At 41.9% G+C, this 18380-nt stretch overlaps 1 protein-coding gene across 3 annotated transcripts in view; it reads left to right on the top strand.

Annotated features, from left to right (window-relative positions):
- The window catches only part of NCKAP5 (NCK associated protein 5), a 768214-nt gene that overhangs the window by 552635 nt on the left and 197199 nt on the right, over nt 1-18380 (top strand). For all 3 annotated transcript variants that reach the window (XM_078682016.1, XM_078682017.1, XM_078682018.1), the window contains exons 7-8: nt 7404-7442; nt 12887-13006. In XM_078682016.1, coding sequence (XP_078538142.1) covers nt 7404-7442; nt 12887-13006 — 159 coding nt within the window. The remainder of the gene's footprint in view (nt 1-7403; nt 7443-12886; nt 13007-18380) is intronic.

The following is an 18380-nucleotide window of genomic DNA, read 5'->3' as shown; positions in this document are numbered from 1 at the left end:
TGGAAAGCAGGAAACAAGGTTTTTATTCTCTCCGGAGGAGAACACAGCAAAACGGACAGCAGGTATCGTTCTGAGGTGCTCTAACTTATGTTTGCGGCCTGGCCCCTTATATACAGTGTTTGCGGTTTTTATTACAGTTTACATACATATGATAAAGCTTTGATGTACGGAAAGACATTCCCGGAATCCCCCCTTCGGGCCCGTTCCCACACACATTTACAGTTGAAGTCCCCACCCTAGTCACAACAGGTGATGAGTATCGCGCAGCTGGATATTCCGCCGATTCATGGAATGTGGGGGTCGATCGGATCTCATGGGGAGGGGGCTTTGATCAACCCGGGGATCCTTTGATGGGGGAAGCTTTCTATTGTGCGGGGAGGGGCAAGGAATAGTATCGGCAGAGCTGGGTGTCGGCCTGGGAACGGGGAAGACAAACGGGCACACGGGGAAAAGGGGGGTTTGCATCCAAGGGCCGGGGATCATGAAAGGGAAGAAGGGAGGTGTCGCGCTGGGAACAGGATGAGGGCCTGGGGCAGAGCAGCGCCGAAGAGGGGTTTATGATTCAAGGCAGGTGCAAGCAGGGGGTTGGTCAGCGTGCAGGCTTAGTGAGGGCGAAGGGCTATGTCAGGGGCCAGCGGCATGCAAAAGGGTTCGTTCTGATCAGGGCGTCTTAAAATGGCGGGTGCGCACGACAAAAGTGTGGCATCAGGGGAAGAGGCAAGATGGCGCAGATAATGTTCACCAAACCGTACTAATTTTCAACACTAAAGAATAAAAAGATAATTCAGAATATTGTTTCTGTAGGGCATCCCCATGCATTATAGTGTATGCTTTCTTTCACAAATAAGGCTCTGTGATGATAGAGAATTATAGTCTTATTTTAAGATTTAATCTAACCACATGCAGTCAAATATGAATGTGTCCTACAACTCCCAAAGTATCACTTTATTTCAGAACGTTTCTATTTTCTCCCTTCCTGGCAGGCCCTCTGGCTGTGCTCCTTCTTCGCAGAACTGCCATGTTTAGGTCCAGCAAATGTTATCTCCCACTCCCCTTCTTTCCTGTTCCACTATTGGTTCGGGTGGTTTTTTTGTGTACTCTGAGCGCATAAATGTGGTTCAGAGCCCCACCGAGCACTATATATGAACAGAATAAAATAATTGGTCTACTGGACCTGGCTGCTCACTGCAAGAACTTCAATACCACAAGGGGGCTTGACGTATAACTATGTGTGTTTTCACATAGTGAGAGATGAGAGACAGAGAGACCGACCTATTGGGATTATTCGCAGAAAGCCTCTGATCATTACCCTATATCTCATCAATAAACCCTCTTGGAAGTCCCAAATTAGTCAAGTCTCTTCCTCATGTTTTGGGAAGTTACGTACTATGCGGAAATTCCTCCACTTCCTTCTTTTGGAGTGTTGAAGAACAGTAGTCCATGCCCTAATTACTTCACACTTGCACTACGCTAACAGCCTCTATTTGGGACTCCCCGCTTATCTGACTCGTAGACTGCAAATAATCCAGAACGCTGCAGCCAGATTGATCTGAAAGATACCCTTCCGCCACTCTATCACTCCCCACCTGAGAAACATTCATTTGTTACCTGTGAGCAGGCGCGTAGAGTTCAAGGCACTAACCCTGGCGTTCAGAGAGCCACCAGGGGACCGGGCCCGGCGTACCTGAGAGCTAGACTCCAGCATCACCATCACAACCGGGCCTTGCGATCCAATCAACTGCGTCTCCTCACCATTCAGGCAGCAGAGCCTTCACGGTTAGGCCTGCCAAACTCTGGAATGCCCTGCCACTCTCCATCCACATATCGGAGACTGAACTGACTTTCCGATGTGCCCTGCCAACATGTTTTTTTACCAGCACCTAGACCCCCCCGAGCCTGTAATCAGTCGACTGCCTCAGCGCCGGGACACCTCTGTTGGGGGTAGCTGTGCGTTCTACAAACTTCTAAAATAAATAAATAAATGTATCCCGCAGTGCCTTTTTCTCATTGAGTGGAATCTGTTTTGTAGCTTCCATACATCACAGTCTCAAGACATTTTTTATTAAATTTGTGTTACTATTTGATGTTTGTGTATTGCTTTTGGCATTAGTCTTTATAAAGAGTCTAATTAGCTCAAGGGCAAAAGAGCAAATACTAACAGTGGGAAGTAGTCACGTAGGCAGGGCAGTGCAGAGGGACAGTTTCAGTTGCTGGGGGACAGGAGCCTAGGGCTTCTGAGGTTCATTCTCAGTGGCAAATAAAAAGCGCTTTGAAGTAAGCTGTTTTCAGCTCCTTTCGGAAGCAGAGGAATGAAGAGTTGATCCTAAGGGGAGCGGGGAGGTTGATCCATATTGGCAATGTTATAGCATATTGTGTCATATTCTCCTATAGATGTTTATAATATTTAGAGATAAAATATAGTCAATATATGAAATTAACTACAGACTTGAGACAGTTGAAACATTGGTACTTGGAGTTGTTGCCATCGGAGCTCAGCTGCTCCACCTTCAGTGTAAATAAATGTTTGTCCCTGCTGTCTCTTGACTGCTGCACAACAATTGTGTTTTATTTTATAAGTTTAGTACCTTTAAGTGTGGTACACATTTTAGAACTTTAAAGGCAACCAGTTAGTAGGACCAGACTAATTCTGGGCACAGTGCAGATTAAAAAAAGAAACTAGCAGTTTTACGTTTAGACTGTCCCTTCATCGTTTGACCTCCAGTCTACTGTGTCAGGAACTTGGTGGTTACAAAAACTTCTAGATCATGTTAAAATTAAATCAGGCATTTTTTTTTACTTAAGATTATGCTCGTTAGTTTAGTAAGAGATTAATCTTAAGTTTGCTAGGTCCTTTACAAAGCATTTATCTAATTAGAGATTAACCTTAAGTTTGCTAGGTCCTTAACAAAGCATCTATCTAATTCTCACTCTAATCATAAAAGGTTAAAGAAGAACTATTTTGGCTTAGGTTACACACAACTTGACCATTTGTACTTCCAATTTGATTCTCAATACTAATTTCCCATTCAGCATCGTAAAACGCATATATTTATTTTTTAAATTATCATTTGTACAGTGCCACCTTTTGACCAGGATACACTTTGTAGAACTGGTGAATTATGAACTTTCTGGCTGTGGCACCTCTATTGCGAGCGGAAGGTGAAAACCTCAGATATGTGAGGTCCAGCTCTTTCCAAACTTACTGCTCAAAAGTATAAGACTGGGTGTTAAGGGCAATCTCAGTGACAACTAGAAAGTCGCGTGCATGGCAAACAGAAGAGGCTTTTATAAAGGCACTCAGCTACTTTTGACAACAGTGATCGGACTCCTTTATTTTGTGATCTTTATTTGAATCGCCTCTCACTAACAAATCTATCCTTTTACTTACAAACAAAGTAAGATTTTGTGACATCAGAGCTAAGCCTGGATTAACATTAACTTCAGAAGTAAAATGGCCGCATTTATCATTTGTTGGGTCTGCTGCCATACAGTTGGGCCCAAAGCAACTCTTGCCTCATGCTGGGAGGATCTTTGAGGGAAAGGTCAGTGAGTCTGAATCACAAAACAGTGTAGAAATATGTGTGGTGATATACACCTCCACTTGAACATACTTTTACACATTTTTTCCAATTCACAGATGAGGAAGATGTTAGTGTATGCTCAGCTATGTTCAACCACTGACTGACATTTTTGGATCGAATGTCATAGTTATGTTCTGTAGAAGCAGAGCAAAGTGTCTGTTGTGGCCTGATGGTCGAGGTATTAGGCTCTCTCTCTCTTAGAAGGTTAAGGTTTCAAGTCCTGGTGACTTAATTTCCATGTGTATCCTCAAATGTGTGGTCAATTACAGAGTTCAGTGTATATAATAAAGTTGAACACCTGGAAAACGTTGCCAGTTGCTGGTTTCCAGGCAGACTCTGAGAAAAGTAATTGGACATTTTCAGGCTCAGGCATTTTCACAGTAGAGAACTCTATATACAGCACACTACCCAAGGGGAACAGCAAATGTTGGTGTGCAGTTACAGATTTGTTTTTTTTCCCTCTCGTTTTTGAACTAGCTTGCTGGTGTTTCATTCACCACCCAACCCTAGAAAAGGATTTTGTCCAGCCTTATGCCATTGCCATAGTAAGTTTGTGACACTTTCCTGGGAGGAATACGGTGGAAGAGCAATTTTGAATACTGACGAACTGATGTGTACCTTGGCCTTCACTTACTCAAACGCCCTTTGTAACTTCCACTTTCTACCTCTTAGGTTGAAATTACATCAGTGTAATTGTACACGCTCATGGCATAGAAATTGCAAGTGTAACTAGATTTACACATGTTAATGTTAACGTCCTTCCATGAATATCTGAAAGTGTAGCTACAGCCTTTTGCCAAAAAAGTCTTTGTTAATTGGGCCCAATGTGACTGTAGGTCCACTGTGCCATTACAAAATGACAGACCTGCCACCACTTAGGACTTTCTGTAGACATCTCACAAAAGCAGGGGTCTTTCTTCTAGAATGACATAATTAAAGTCCCCCACACGCTGAAAGTTTTCTCCAAGAGTGTGGGTGATATTTTGCACTTTTTCTGTCCTGGACGTCCATAGTTAACAAAACTAACCCAAAGAGAATGAACATACCAGAGGGAATAGCATCGGGTGGACCCCTCTACATACAATGCCTCTACAACACTACAACCAGGGGTGTAGGAAGGGGGGGTCGGTGGGTGCGGGCCACCCCAGGTGTCATCACTGAGGGGCGTGACAAAACAGCAAAAATATGTGTTTTTAACACATATTTTTTCCATTTTGTCACACCCCTCAGCGATGACACTTGTCACCCCCGGCTTGACAAAATGGCAAAATGATGTGTTTAAAACACATATTTTTGCCATTTTGTCAAGCTGGAGGTGACAAGAAATGTTCCTCACCGGGTACCACTTGACCTTGCTACGCCACTGACAACAACTGCTGCGGTCATGGCTGTACAAGTGTTTTCCAGCAAACAGAGCCATCCATGGTTCCAAAATTGAGAAGACCACACTTTCCTAACCGCTAAATCTGGCGAGGACACTAAGAGGAGTGTCGGTGTCAGATATGACAGTTTTTGTTTGAACCTCGTTTCTGCCATCCTCTAATTGAGGCCCTAAGTCCACAAGCTTTCATGTTGCAAGCACATTTTCCATATTCTGCAGCATACAATGTGCATTGTGGGGTGGGGGGGGGGGCAAGAAACACTCATGTGGCAACGACCTTGCATTAAATGTATTAACACAAACGTATAGAAATGTTATAGAACATGGAAATTCTAAGTATTCATAAAGCAGAGTAACTTGTCGAAATACACATACCACAATTCTTGATGAGTGTGATGTTGACTTTTTATTTATAGATCTGTCAGCAGGTATTTTCACTTCAGCTTGCCCCAACAATAAAACGAGCAAATATTTACCTATTACCTGATGTTGCCCTTTTTCAGAACTGAAAGCAAAAATAGGGAATTGTAATAATACTGTTATTTGATTAAATACTTGAAGCAAGAGGAAATTAATGTGGTCAAGCTCTAGCATACTCACAATTCCCAGTTGGATATAGAGTTAAACTAATCAATGGTCAGTAATCTGATTCGAGTCAATTACAGACTGTAGTGTGAATGTCCTGAAACCACAGTCTGATGATAGTAAGTATTTTCACTGTCTGCAACTGTTTATGTAGCAAGCTGTCATTATAGATCTACCATTTAGTCAATACAATATCAAGAAAAAATTAAGGTCCATGAACACGTCCAGACTGTAATCTACTCCCCTGTCCTAGGTTCAGGCAAACATTTTTCGATTAGAAGGGGATTATTCTGGTGTAGAAACAAACAGAAAACTGATAAATATAGAAAGGTTTTGATTTTATATTTGTGCAAACTGCACCAGTTTGTGGTATTTACTGAATATTAGTTTTAAGGAAATATTAAATATGCTGTTTTCTGCCAGGGTGATATATTTATATGGCATCTTCGAGAAATAGTTACCAAAATGTTTATGTACTAAGTAAACTATCGGCCCTCAAAATCCAATAATTAGCATGGTAAGAAGGAAATGCCGCTAAAACTTTGGAGATGTGAATATGTTGCTCTCACTGACCTTACTCTAAAAGGTTAATGCCATACGAGAAGTGCAATTCACACTGATTTGTAATCATTCACAATACCCATCATGTCATCAAGTGGTTTTCTTTACCATGGATACAGTACATGCATACTTCGTATACAGTAAGGAGAACATATGTTTGTGCTCTATACTGCAAAGTATATACACAATTATTATTATTTTTTAATTAATTGTAAGGCTAGGATTCCTTCCCTACTATATTTCTACCAGAGTAGATATAGGAACTAGCCACATATGTGTTGCAGACTTTCGGAGTAAAGTGGTCACTATTATTAGCAACATGGTATAGTTGTGGCATACCTGTCAACCATTCAGCAGACTTACGTATGGTTCATAGAGCCACAGATAAGTCATCACAGTCACACCAGGATCCCCTAAATTATAATGTGCTCAAAGTAAAACTGGTGTTCTAGTAACCAAGACAGATAATTTATTACCTGGCCAAGTTGTTCCCTGATTTATAAAAGATGAAGCAACCAGGAGTCAAATGCAGTGTAGCTGATAAATACGCAGGATGACAGACTAGAGTCGAAATCAAGGAGAGGCTCCTCGGCAGAAGTAAAAAGGTAACTGAGTAGCAAATGGGCTTCTTAGCAAAAAATATAAAATAGAAATGTCAATGTGTGAAAGTTTAAGTTTTGGTGCAAATCCCAAAGAAAGTGATGGCCCAGGCAAATTATACGTGACTTAGCAATGGAAAAACACACCGGTGACTCCCAGCATCCTGTTTCACATAATGTAATGAACAATTATGAGGGACAAGCGAAAAACACTAAAGGTTCTGAGCCAGGCATGAAAGCAAGAAGAAGAAACGTAAAGGCACTTGGAAAGTGTGCACTCATAATGACAATGATCTATTAAAACAAAGGGGCTCAAGTGGGAAATACTGGCAAATATAAAAACAAATGTTGATCAAATTATGTAGCCGAAGTATCACTGTTTTAAGAGAGTGAGTTTCACATTGGTAGTTGTGAGGCAGCTGACCATATATGGGTCCCTCAGACCTTTTGAGGAATGTCAACATTTGTATACCAGGCAGATATGGAACATGGATAAATAGTTTTGAAAAATAATGTACTCTACTTCAGAAGAAGACAACAAACCACAGATATGAGAAGGTCAGGTTTAGGACCAGATAACGATCCTTTGCTCCGTCTAATGTTGCCTCAGTGACATGAAGTACTGAAAACGTGAATGCCATGAGTTTAATTTTTAATGTATTAATGGTATATTTGCTGTTTTTGTTCCCCTCCAAGGTTGCCAACCAGGTTGTACAAGCACTGCTGACTCAAAAGGTTGGTAATTTAACGTCTAATTAATACAATAATTAAGTAACTGCATGTATTGTTAAAATCAATATCAGATGACTTTGTAAACGGTGAGGAGATGATCTTGCATGACCCCATCAATAGCAAGTATTAGCTAGAAAAACAGTCAGAGAAAAAAAGCATTCTTTCTTCTAAATGTCGCATTCTAACTGCATTTGAATGGACTGATTGTAGCCTGCATATGTTAATGCCTTCTCTATATTTATTTATTTGACTTGGTAGTATTAATATGTCACCTTAAAAGCGCTTCAGTGCCTTTTTCAAGCTTACCAGAGACATTGGTGTGAATCATTGTGCCAGGTGGGTTGGTTGAAAGGGAGTGCCCCCTGAATTTTGAATCTACAGTACCAATGGACAGACTATCAAGGACTTAATATCAAAGATAAAATGTCACAGGTAAATAACCCTAGATTTTCAAATCCATCTCCACATATATGTACCTGTGCTGTACTTATATATTCGAGGTACGTAGATGTGAATTTAAGAGTAGAAAATCTATACTTCGCTATATGCACTAACCTCATCTAATAAGATGTGTGCCTATTTTCCGTTGTAACTTTAGTAGAATTGACACATACTCCTCATTCACTTACTTCTAGAGAACAGCCTTTATGTCCAGTGCAATTTGCCAGAGGTGAAGCTAGGACACCTTAGGAACACCATTTTGCCTTAGTAGGAAAATGTGTCTGTTTATTGGCGGTTTTATATAGGGCAAACCAGACTTGGATCTGTATCAGAGTGCTCTACAAAAGAACGAACAGGTTGCATGGAAGAGAGGGGGCGATTGATGCGTTAGTTGTGGCTTGGCATGCAGTGATTAGACTGAGGGATTAACCCACCAAGTCAGTTCTTTGCAACAAAAGAGGGCTTTGACGCAACTTGAAAGAGTAGTTACTCAGCTGTCAATCAAGAAGCAATGTGGGGGACTGTAGAATCGGATTGTATACATATTTGTATAGCCTATAGGCAAAGCAAGCTGTGTCGCCCCTAGTTACACCAGGTGGGAACTAGCCATTGAAAGCTTTGTGTCAAGTTATGTAGCACACCCCTACAGAAGCGTTAAGACTAGTACCTACATTTCAGTAACACTAAGAGAGTGCACAAATCTTACAAACCCGGCTAAACTGACTCAAATTTGTACTTTGCATATCGAAGGATGAATGTTCGGTAATTTAATCTGAGAACAATTTAGTACACACATTGTAAGTCAAATTGTTTGGTGCTTGTATTCAGTGTGAACAACATTACAGTCACATGACAATTTGTTAAAATAGCATGCATGCAAGTAGATAGGAGAAATGTGTTTTATTGTTTAAATGTTATATACATGTGTTATTTTTTGATATAACATATGCCGTTTTATTTTGCCCCAGACACTTACTTACATTGTAATGTAACTGCAGAACAGCAAAAGATAGCAATTCATTGCATTTTTATGAGAGAACTGGACCTTTTCGGTCTTTCAAGAAAACTATCTTCACAAATCCAAGTAATGCCTAGTAAACAGATAAATCTGCCAGAGTGCAGTTAAGCATTAAGACACAGCAAGATGTGCCACAGTGAGATAGTATGCCTCTGGGGCATTCCGAAGCAAAGAGAAAAGCTGATACTGAGAGAAATTGGTGAAGAATGACTGAGTATCTCAGACGAACATTCAATGTTCATTCAAGATTGTTACCATGACTATGAAATTAATGGGTGCATTGATCGAAAAAGAGAAAGCTCTAGTGTGTGTGTCTTTGTGTTTTAATGTGCGTCTTTGTGTGTGTCTGTGTGTTTGTGTGTGTGTGTCTCAGGGTATTTGCATCTGTGTGCGTGTATGTGTGCCTATGCGTGCTCATGTGTCTTCTTGCGTGCCAACTGCCATGTGCGTATATGGCACATGTGTGCTGTTTGAGGGTTAGAAATGCCGATTATGTGTTGGCCTAATTGTCAGAATGGTCAAATTCTACACATCTAAGTTTGCATATATCTCTGTCTTGTTTAGTGGTCAATGAAACTCAGAGTATGTAGCAGAAGTATATACAAGTCATATTTCCAGGCGTTCTTCTCCTCCTTCTCAGCAATTATCCCTGAAGATTGTTCAAAATCTCTACGACTATTTTGGAGAATTTATGAATTTGCACATCTTACTTTTTTTCTAAACAAAGAAACTATTTACCTATGTCGAGAAAGTCTGAGCATACCTCTGTGCACATTGTCGTTTGGAAGTTTTAAAAAGAACCACACATCACCTTTCAGTCATTTCAGAGCACTGGCTTTTCACAGCACACGTATGCAAGTCTCAAGGAGAGTGGGTAGCATCCAATTGGATTTAAGTACAAAGCTATGTCAGATGTTCTTCACTCATAATTCGTGTCTCTGCTGGAGAGCAGTTACATATAGGTCTGAACAGCTTAATAGCCATATATTTCACAAAGCTCATTGTTGGACTTTACCCTTTCTGCAGGGTCATCAAAAAACCTTTGCCTTCACCCACCTGTTTTCTGAATCCTTTTTGTTGGCTTTTTGGACTCTGCACACTTTACCATTGCAAACCAAGGCCCAAGTGTTCGCTCCCTTAAACATTGTGAAATTGGCTTACACCCAATTGGCACATTTAATTTACTTGGAAGTCCCTAATAAAGTGGTACTACATGTACCCTGGGCCTATGTGTTAAATGCTACAAGTGGGCCTGCAGCACTCATTGTGTCCCCCACTTAAGTAGCATTTTAAGCTGCCATCGCAGTCTGTGTGTACAGATTTAAACTGCCATTTTGACCTGGCAAAAGAAACCTTTTGCAAGGTCTAAACCTTCCTTTTTAATACACATAAGTCACCCCTATGGTAGGCCCTAAACAGGCCATAGGGCAGCGTGTGCTGTAATAAAAAAGTTGGACATGTACTTTTAACTTTTTTTAGATACCCTGTTCGTGAAAACTCTCAAATTCGTTTTTCACTACTGCAAGACCTACCTCTTCCATAGGATAACATTGGGTTACCTTACTACATTTAATAAGTGAAAACTTCCCATCTGAAGCAAGTAGGAATATCGAGTTTGTGGCTAAAGAATTGTAATTTAAAGCCCTATTTAATGGTAATGCTGGATTTCAAGTTACAGTTCTGAAAATGCCACTTTATGAAAGTTGGCATTTTTGTCTTAACCGTTTAGTGCCTGCAGCGGGTATCTTGGGCCACATGACGAGGTGTAGCTGGCAGTTTGTCTTTGTGTATTGCTCCCAGTCAGTGAAACAAGAGGGTATTGGTATTTGGCAGAAGGGGCCATCTCTGACTTGAGAGGGGGTGGAGCTGTCACCTACCACCCTTAGACATCACAAAAGCCCTGCCTGAGCACACACAAAAGATTTTACACTAGTCATTTATGTTCCCAGACAAGCTGGGGGCAGGGCAGGGAGGCAGAAACTTCCGAGCACCTTTGGGGGTGGAAGCATCTAGAAGCTTCTCCTACGTCAAAGCTGGCACCAAGGATAAATAGACAACCCTAAGGCCCACCTCTTCAGTACACCCCTGGGCCTGTGGATACTACAGAAGTAGGACCGCAGTGCTGCTCTGCTGTCAGAAGGATTGCTACTTTGCTGCCCTGATACTCTGCTACCCAGCTTGCTGAGAAAGAAGACTGGACCTGCATCCTTCATCCCATACTAAAGTGACTGTAAAGGTCAACTGACTATTCTCTTGTTATGAACTGTAGGGACACAACAAGTTCCAGAGGCCTCTCTGCATCTGCCCCATTGACCTGCTGCCTGGCCTGACCTGCAGAAGGACTTGTTTGAGCCCTGCTGGCCTCTGCTAGAGTGAATTCCTGTTCCTCAAGAGGTTCCCCCCCACTTTGTGACCCTTGTTGTGGCATCAGTTGAGCTCTTGCACCAACAAAAGAAGAAATTCAGAAGTTGTGGGCTGTTCCTGACCGTGAGCGGGTCTTTTTGTGGCAAAATCCTGCCACATGTGCTGCCCGTCAACATGAAGCTCCGGTGAACCCGACTCTTCACGGCACAGCAACCAAAAGGAACAACTGAAAATGTGAGATTTGCACTTCGTGCTGCAGTATCGACAGCCTGGGGTGACTGCCAACATGAAGCTCCAGCAACGACTGTCTGCAATGTACAACACGATCTCCGGGCTACAGCGACTACCAGTAACGGCATGCAGCCTTCTCTTCACACTACATTGACAGCCATCAGCAACGCTACCCTTGCTCCTCTCAGCCCCCTTGACCGCGAACAGAACTCTTCATGCTGGACTTTAGGAGGAAACTCTTTCAGCGCAACTAACCTGTTCCCTGTAACCACCCTCACTCCATCATGATCAGCCAGCACTTGTGACTTTCACCTGGTCTCACATTAACAGATAACCACAATTGGCCCTTTATGCTTTTAGGTGCAATACTTACCTTACCGGTTCTACTAATTGGATTATTGTGTTTTGGGTTCCAAGTAATTTCTTACATTTTACTCAATTGTCCTAAATTGTTTTGGGATTTTTCTTGTGTTGTGTTTTCACTTTATTACTGTTTGAAGTACTGCCTAAATAATTTAGACATTGCCTCTGAGTTAAGCCTGATTGCTTATATTCCAAGCTAACAGTGGGTTGACTATAAGTTAATTTGGGTTTGCTTGTGGTTTCCCTTGACAAGAATTATGGTTGTAGCCTGAGAAAGGTTTCACCCCCTCAATCAATAACCCAGATTCCATTCTTTCAGAATCATGTGAATGAGTTTTTGAACATCTGAATACCACACACTAATCACTGGCGATTGATAAATTGGGTAACTGCGATTCACAGTTAGTTTAAAGACTGTTTCTGACTTTTGTGTAAGTTGGCACTCAGGCAAAGGAATACATTTCCCTGTCTCTCACTGATATTAATCATTTTTTTTAATTCTCTTTAATTTGTAAGATAAAATAACAAAAGATAACCATGCTTGTATGTGTGTGTATGAGTATTCTTGATTGTGTGCATGTGTGAGCATCTGTGTTCCTGTACGTGTTTGTGTGTGCTTGTGTGTTACTGTACATGCATGTGTGTGCAATCCTTGCAAATGTGTGCATGCATGTGTTTATTTGTGCACCTGTGCATGTGTGTGTACATGGTTGCGCATATGTTCATGCGCATATGTGTGTATCCAATTTTGCAAATGTAGCGCCATGAGACCTCACGGTGAACTGTGCGCTATATAAGAATGTATGACATGACATGACATATGTTGTGTGCTTCCATTTATACGCGCCACAGACATTAGCAGAGTGCTGCCACTCAAAATGCCCTCACATGAGACTATTAGCAACAAATATTATCTTAAAATAACGTGTTTGTGCTTTTGCAGTAACCAATCTCTTTTAATTCAAACATTCCATTTAGTATCGTTCTTCATTATATTTACATTTACGTGTTTTTCCTTTTATGCTTGTAGGACCTAAGGGAGGAATGCCTCAAATTAAAAACCAGGGTGGTCGATTTAGAAGAGCAGAATCAGTCACTGAGTGTGCTCTTCCAGCAGAGAGTGCGGCCTGCATCAGACAAGCTCCTTCAGGTAAGCATTGAAGATGCTTATGAAGATGTACCTTTGTGTTATCTAGGGATGCACTAGAGATGAGACTGTATGGTCATCTATTACCTTGTACGGTTCTACAAGTTCAACAACTAGCGAGGCATAGTGCTTTACTTTTTTAAGCACACATAACATCACTCTTATGTTTATCACTATAAAAATAGGAAAACCTTTCTGCAAGATCATGGGCATGTGTCATAGTGTTAAAATATTCCTAGTTTCATATTGAGCGTTGCCAGGTTTCCAAAGCTCTTCATCCATTGTCCAAAATTAGGCCTGAATAGGCATAAGAGTACATAAATGGTATTATCCTTTTCATTTATGTTTCTGCTGAGTGTAATTGAGGATACTGTACAGTAACTGTGATGCTTATTATTCTGAGGGCACATCCCAAGGTCGTTCTCAAACCTGTCATTCTCAAATGGCAACAGATTGTGTCTCTAACATGATGTTCAGCTATCCAGAAACATATTTAAAGCCCCAAGGGAGACAGTTTGTTCTGAAAATAAGATGTCTGGCAACAGTGGATATCAAACGTTGTGATACAAAGTTTTCGAATTCATTTCAATTAAATAGAATATATTATTTATGATTATTTCCAAAATCCATTGTTGTTTTTCATCTATATAAAGTGTTTTAATATTATTGTCTCTAAATTGGTGACAAAATGGTAATCATAGTGGGAGTTGCCTTTTTCTCTTTACCCATCTACCAGCGTGCTATAGGTGTTACAGAAACTGTACTGTGGGCTGGGGGACACAGGCGTACTGGGGCAATGTACGGAAAGCTTTATCCACCCGTACAGAGTAATTGAGTTACCTGTAACTCTGAGGGTCAAAGCCTTGCAATCTTTTAAGATTACGTTTAGCTTGAACAGTTGTTTTAAACTCATTAGAGCATTGAAATGTTGAGCCCTCCATTGAAAATTGCTCCAGACTTTTAATGGCTGGTAGAAGCCGTAGCATCAACATTCCATGTTTTTTCACAGCTGTTGCTGTGAACAAAAGCCTCACGGAGCCCGAGGGGATTTCCAACGCCCTTGGGCTCCGTGAGGCCTTTGTTTTACAAATTAGAACATTCTGCCCTCTAGGGGTGGAATGTTCTAATAGCCTTAGAGCCCTTTATAGCGGGCTCCACTGACCATTAAACGCCCACTCTCTTGTTTTTAATGCTGAAGCGGGCCTTTATTGGGCGGTAGAGCCTGCTACGGTGGGCTCTAAGGTTATATTGTATTCCCCCAGGTTCTTTAACTTGCTTCCTTGAACAAACCCAGTTCATGTTTATTCCAGGATTTGCTTCCATTCGTCAGTTGTATTCTGGTATCTTTATGCTCTCCTGATGCTGAGATCAGGAAAAGGGACCTTTTGAGACCAAAAATTATCTAGAACTGTAGAAAGTCTCTGTGTTGCTTTTGGTGCTTTTTGCCAATACTTGGATTTTGTAGTTCTTTGGCACTTGCATTTGCAATTTGTTACGCTCTTATTCTGAGGATGGACATTAAGCGATTGTAGTGGGTCTGTGTTGGGGCATGAGTAGGGCGGTCCTATTTAGGTTTGTCTTTCATCTGCTGGCACTTATCTTTCAAATGCTAAGCAACATGGCTAAAGCTCCAGTCACTAGCGTTAAAATCGTTTCGTAATATCCTGCCTTGGCTTTGTCTCCTGACTCCTGTTGTTTCTTTTATGGTTCTGTCTATGTCCATAGAAACCCTTGTTTAATAGTCTGAGTTACTGGCTCCTGCTTTTTCTGTGGATTCCATTGGTCTGCTGGCTCTTTCCACCTCAGTTGTCTTTGCCTTGTTTTTCTTTCTAATTTTCAATGATAGGTTTGAAGAATCAGGAAATTCTGTCGATTGATGGAGACTTTCATGATTTCTTAACTTTAACGGCGTTTCACTTCTAAGCACCCAGTCACCCCTGAAGAGCCTATTAGATCTTTCTGTTGTATTAAATATTCCCTATGCCAAACATGTGCTCGTTGTTCCAATCCTTATTGGTCCATGTCTACCCTTATTTTAAATCAAATCTCTGTGGCACTATAGCATTAGGGGCTTCTGTGTCTTTAAGTCTGAGACCAAACATGCTGTCGAAATGTTCAGTTCCATCAGTATGCTACCACACCCTCTGCTTGTTGAGTACAATCTGTTATTCCTTGATGTCTCTGTACCTCTGTGGCCATTTCTTAAGTTTCCTTATTCTGCAATGCTGTTTGATTTATAATTGTGATCTCAATATTAATATTCTTAGTTAATGTGCGGGCTATTTTTCCCACCGTAGGTTTATGCCCCAGTTTCTTCTCAGCATCCCTAACAGTGTAACTCCTGTGTTAATTTCTGTTCATATCACATAACCATACAACTACGTGTCCACATTTTCCCATGCTATCTTTGATAAAAGTACTTTGCTGACAGTCATTTGAAAGCATTTCCTTAATTTATTAGTAGACATCTTGTGATTCGGTGCATCATTTAGTCTGATCATACCCGCTACCATTGATTTTTACTGTATTCTTTTTCTCTTTCATTGTCTCATTGCTTGGTGTCCTCTGTTCACCCAGCGGTTTCTGATCCACTGTTTCAACTTGTGATCAGTCTGGTGGCCCCATGTGTCTGCTATCATGATAAGTGACAACACTGAAATGAACCGGTCTTGCCTCCCTAACATTGAGCTAGTAAAAGGACATCATATGGCCTTTGAGCATGCTCTCTGGCTTCCCTAACAGAGTGAGTCATTGCTTTGGTTTTCCTCGGCACATAGCCAGACTGTGTTGCCCCTAGCTCTGCATCAATAAAAACCTCCCCAGATGTTGAGAGACATATGCTTATAAATGACAACCTAGGTGGGCAGCATCTCCGCTTGGGTTTGTTTTGCTGCAGCACTTGTTCCACATTGGGGAAATACTCCTGGACAAAGGAAAAATAAACATATACATGAATAACTCAATGTAAATAATTGAGCATTCAGCAAACAAAAATAATGTGTGGTGGCTTCAACAATGCTTAAACTTTCAATGTCTCAGTAGGTGCATTGCAGTGCTCTATTACAGCAAAGTGCTAGTAGTGATGTGAGATTTTGCACGTGTGGGCTTGAAGCACTCTTTTTACATCAAGGGCTCTGCTTTTCAATGTTTAAAGATATCTGTTGTGAACTCTGTAAAAGAGCAAAACAGATTTTGTTTCATTTTAATGTAAAAGATGATTATACATTTGTGGCAGCATATCCCTGTTTTATTTGTTATTCTAGAAGCAGAAACAATGATGCCTTATAAGGTATGCTGTGTTTCTCTCGCAGCGCAAAACGCTAAGGATTATATTCTATATTATTCAAATGTTTAATACTTTCATGACTATTGCTATGAAAACATCTATTTTAAAAGTTATCTTTAATAGAAGACAGAACATAAAACAATACATTATCCCAACAGAGGAAATGCAAGTTTGTGGAATAGAGCTTTGTAAGAATAGGTGCCGGGAGGCCACTTGACACACATAGCATTAAAGACAACTTTATTAGAAGGAATGTAAAGCAACTATTTCAGTGGGGTCATTGAGAAAGCAAGGACGCCAGCTCAACAATGTACCCTCAAACCCAGATCCTTTGAGGTCACTTAAAAGATCTGGCACTCAGATCTTCATAAGGAAGATGGTAATAATAGGTCTGATAAGGGATATGTCTATTTTCAGCTGTGTGCAAGTCCCCTAATAATGAAATACGTTGTTCAATTGGAATGCTGCTGGTTACAATTTGAGAAATGCTGTTTAGATTTCAAGTTTCCAGATTTGAGTTAAGCCCTGGCTCAAAGAGGGATTGAAGCTCTCTAAGAAATAACAGGGTTAAATTAGTAAGATCCTATGTTATGTTATGTTATGTTACAATATTGGTAGAGTGCAAACAGCTGCCCCAGCAAAGGGGCGTCCCGGCGCTAATAAACCACAGAACATCCAAAGGGCAGAGATTCGGCAAGGGCCTAGAGGGGAGGAAATAGGTGGGTTTTCACAGCTCTTCGGAAGGCGTATAGATTTTCCAGTGAGCGGATGCTAAGGGGCAGGTTGTTCCAGAGTTTGGCTCCTAATACTCGGAAGGAGCGTCCGCCAGTGCGAGCCAGCTTTGTGAAAGGAATCGTCAGCAGTTGTTGTCCTAGTGAGCGCAAATTGCGCTGTGGAACATACGGTGTAAGGAGGGGCCGGAGGATTTCTGGGCGGCCAGTCTTGAGGATTTTAAAGATCATGACGAGGGCTTTGAACTTGATTCGGGATTCGATAGGCAGCCAGTGTAGTTTACGGATTGTGGCCCTGGCCGAACATCTGCGAGGAAGTCCGACCAAGGTTCTTGCCGCGGTGTTCTGTATGCGCTGCAGACGCGCAGTCTCTGCTTTATTGGCGCCCAAGAGTAAGACGTTTGCGTAGTCTATGCGAGACAGAATTGTAGCTTGGATGATTGTTTGGCGGACCTTGGGATCAAAGAATCCGAGTATGGGATTAAGGCTCCTCATCAGGCCCACACAGGTGGCCGCTACTCTTTTAGTGTGGGTTTGAAATTTGAGTGATGAGTCCATCCATACGCCCAAGTTTTTGACCAGTGATTTGGGGGGAGGGACAGTGCCCAGTGAGGATGGCCACCAGTGTTGGTTCCAGTGACTGGTGTTCTTACCGAGGAGCAGCACCTCCGTCTTGCCAGCGTTGAGCTGTAGACAATTGTCTGTCATCCATTGGGCTACCGCTGCCAGCCCATCCCTGAACCTTGCTGCAGAGGTGGAGGGACCCTCGGTAAGAGTGATAACCAGCTGAGTGTCGTCAGCATAAGACACCAGCGACAGGCCCCATTCTCTGGCTACATCCGCAAGAGGCTGTACATATAGGTTGAAAAGGGATGGGCTGAGTGCAGAGCCTTGGGGGACTCCCTGCCCGATGGAGTGGGACTGTGAGAGAAATGGACGGGCTGAGACCCTGAATGATCTGTCCTCCAGGAAGGAGCGGAACCATTCTAGAGCACGGTCTGCAATACCAGCTGTAGCCAGACGATTTAGTAGGATGTTATGGGAAACCGTGTCAAAGGCCGCGCTGAGATCTAATAGGATCAGCGCGGCACTTTGGCCGGCATCAAGGATCGTCCGGAGGTGTTCTGACGTAGCTAGGAGGGCAGACTCAGTGCTGTGGCCTGGCCTGAAGCCGTTTTGCGATGGATCTAAGGTGTTGTTTAGATCCAAATGTTTGGAGAGGGTGATGTTTGCGTGGGCCTCTGCAAGTTTGGATATCCAAGGGAGCAATGAGATGGGTCTAAAGTTTTCCAGTTTGGAGGGATCGAGGGTTGGTTTTTTAATGATGGGAGAGACCCAGGCTTGCTTCCAGACAGTCGGG

This window comes from Lissotriton helveticus, chromosome 3_1, assembly GCF_964261635.1.
Source record: "Lissotriton helveticus chromosome 3_1, aLisHel1.1, whole genome shotgun sequence".
In the NCBI taxonomy this organism is placed as follows: Eukaryota; Metazoa; Chordata; class Amphibia; order Caudata; family Salamandridae; genus Lissotriton; species Lissotriton helveticus.
The sequence above is the reverse complement of the archived record's forward strand: the minus strand, read 5'-3'. Positions and strand labels throughout refer to the sequence as shown.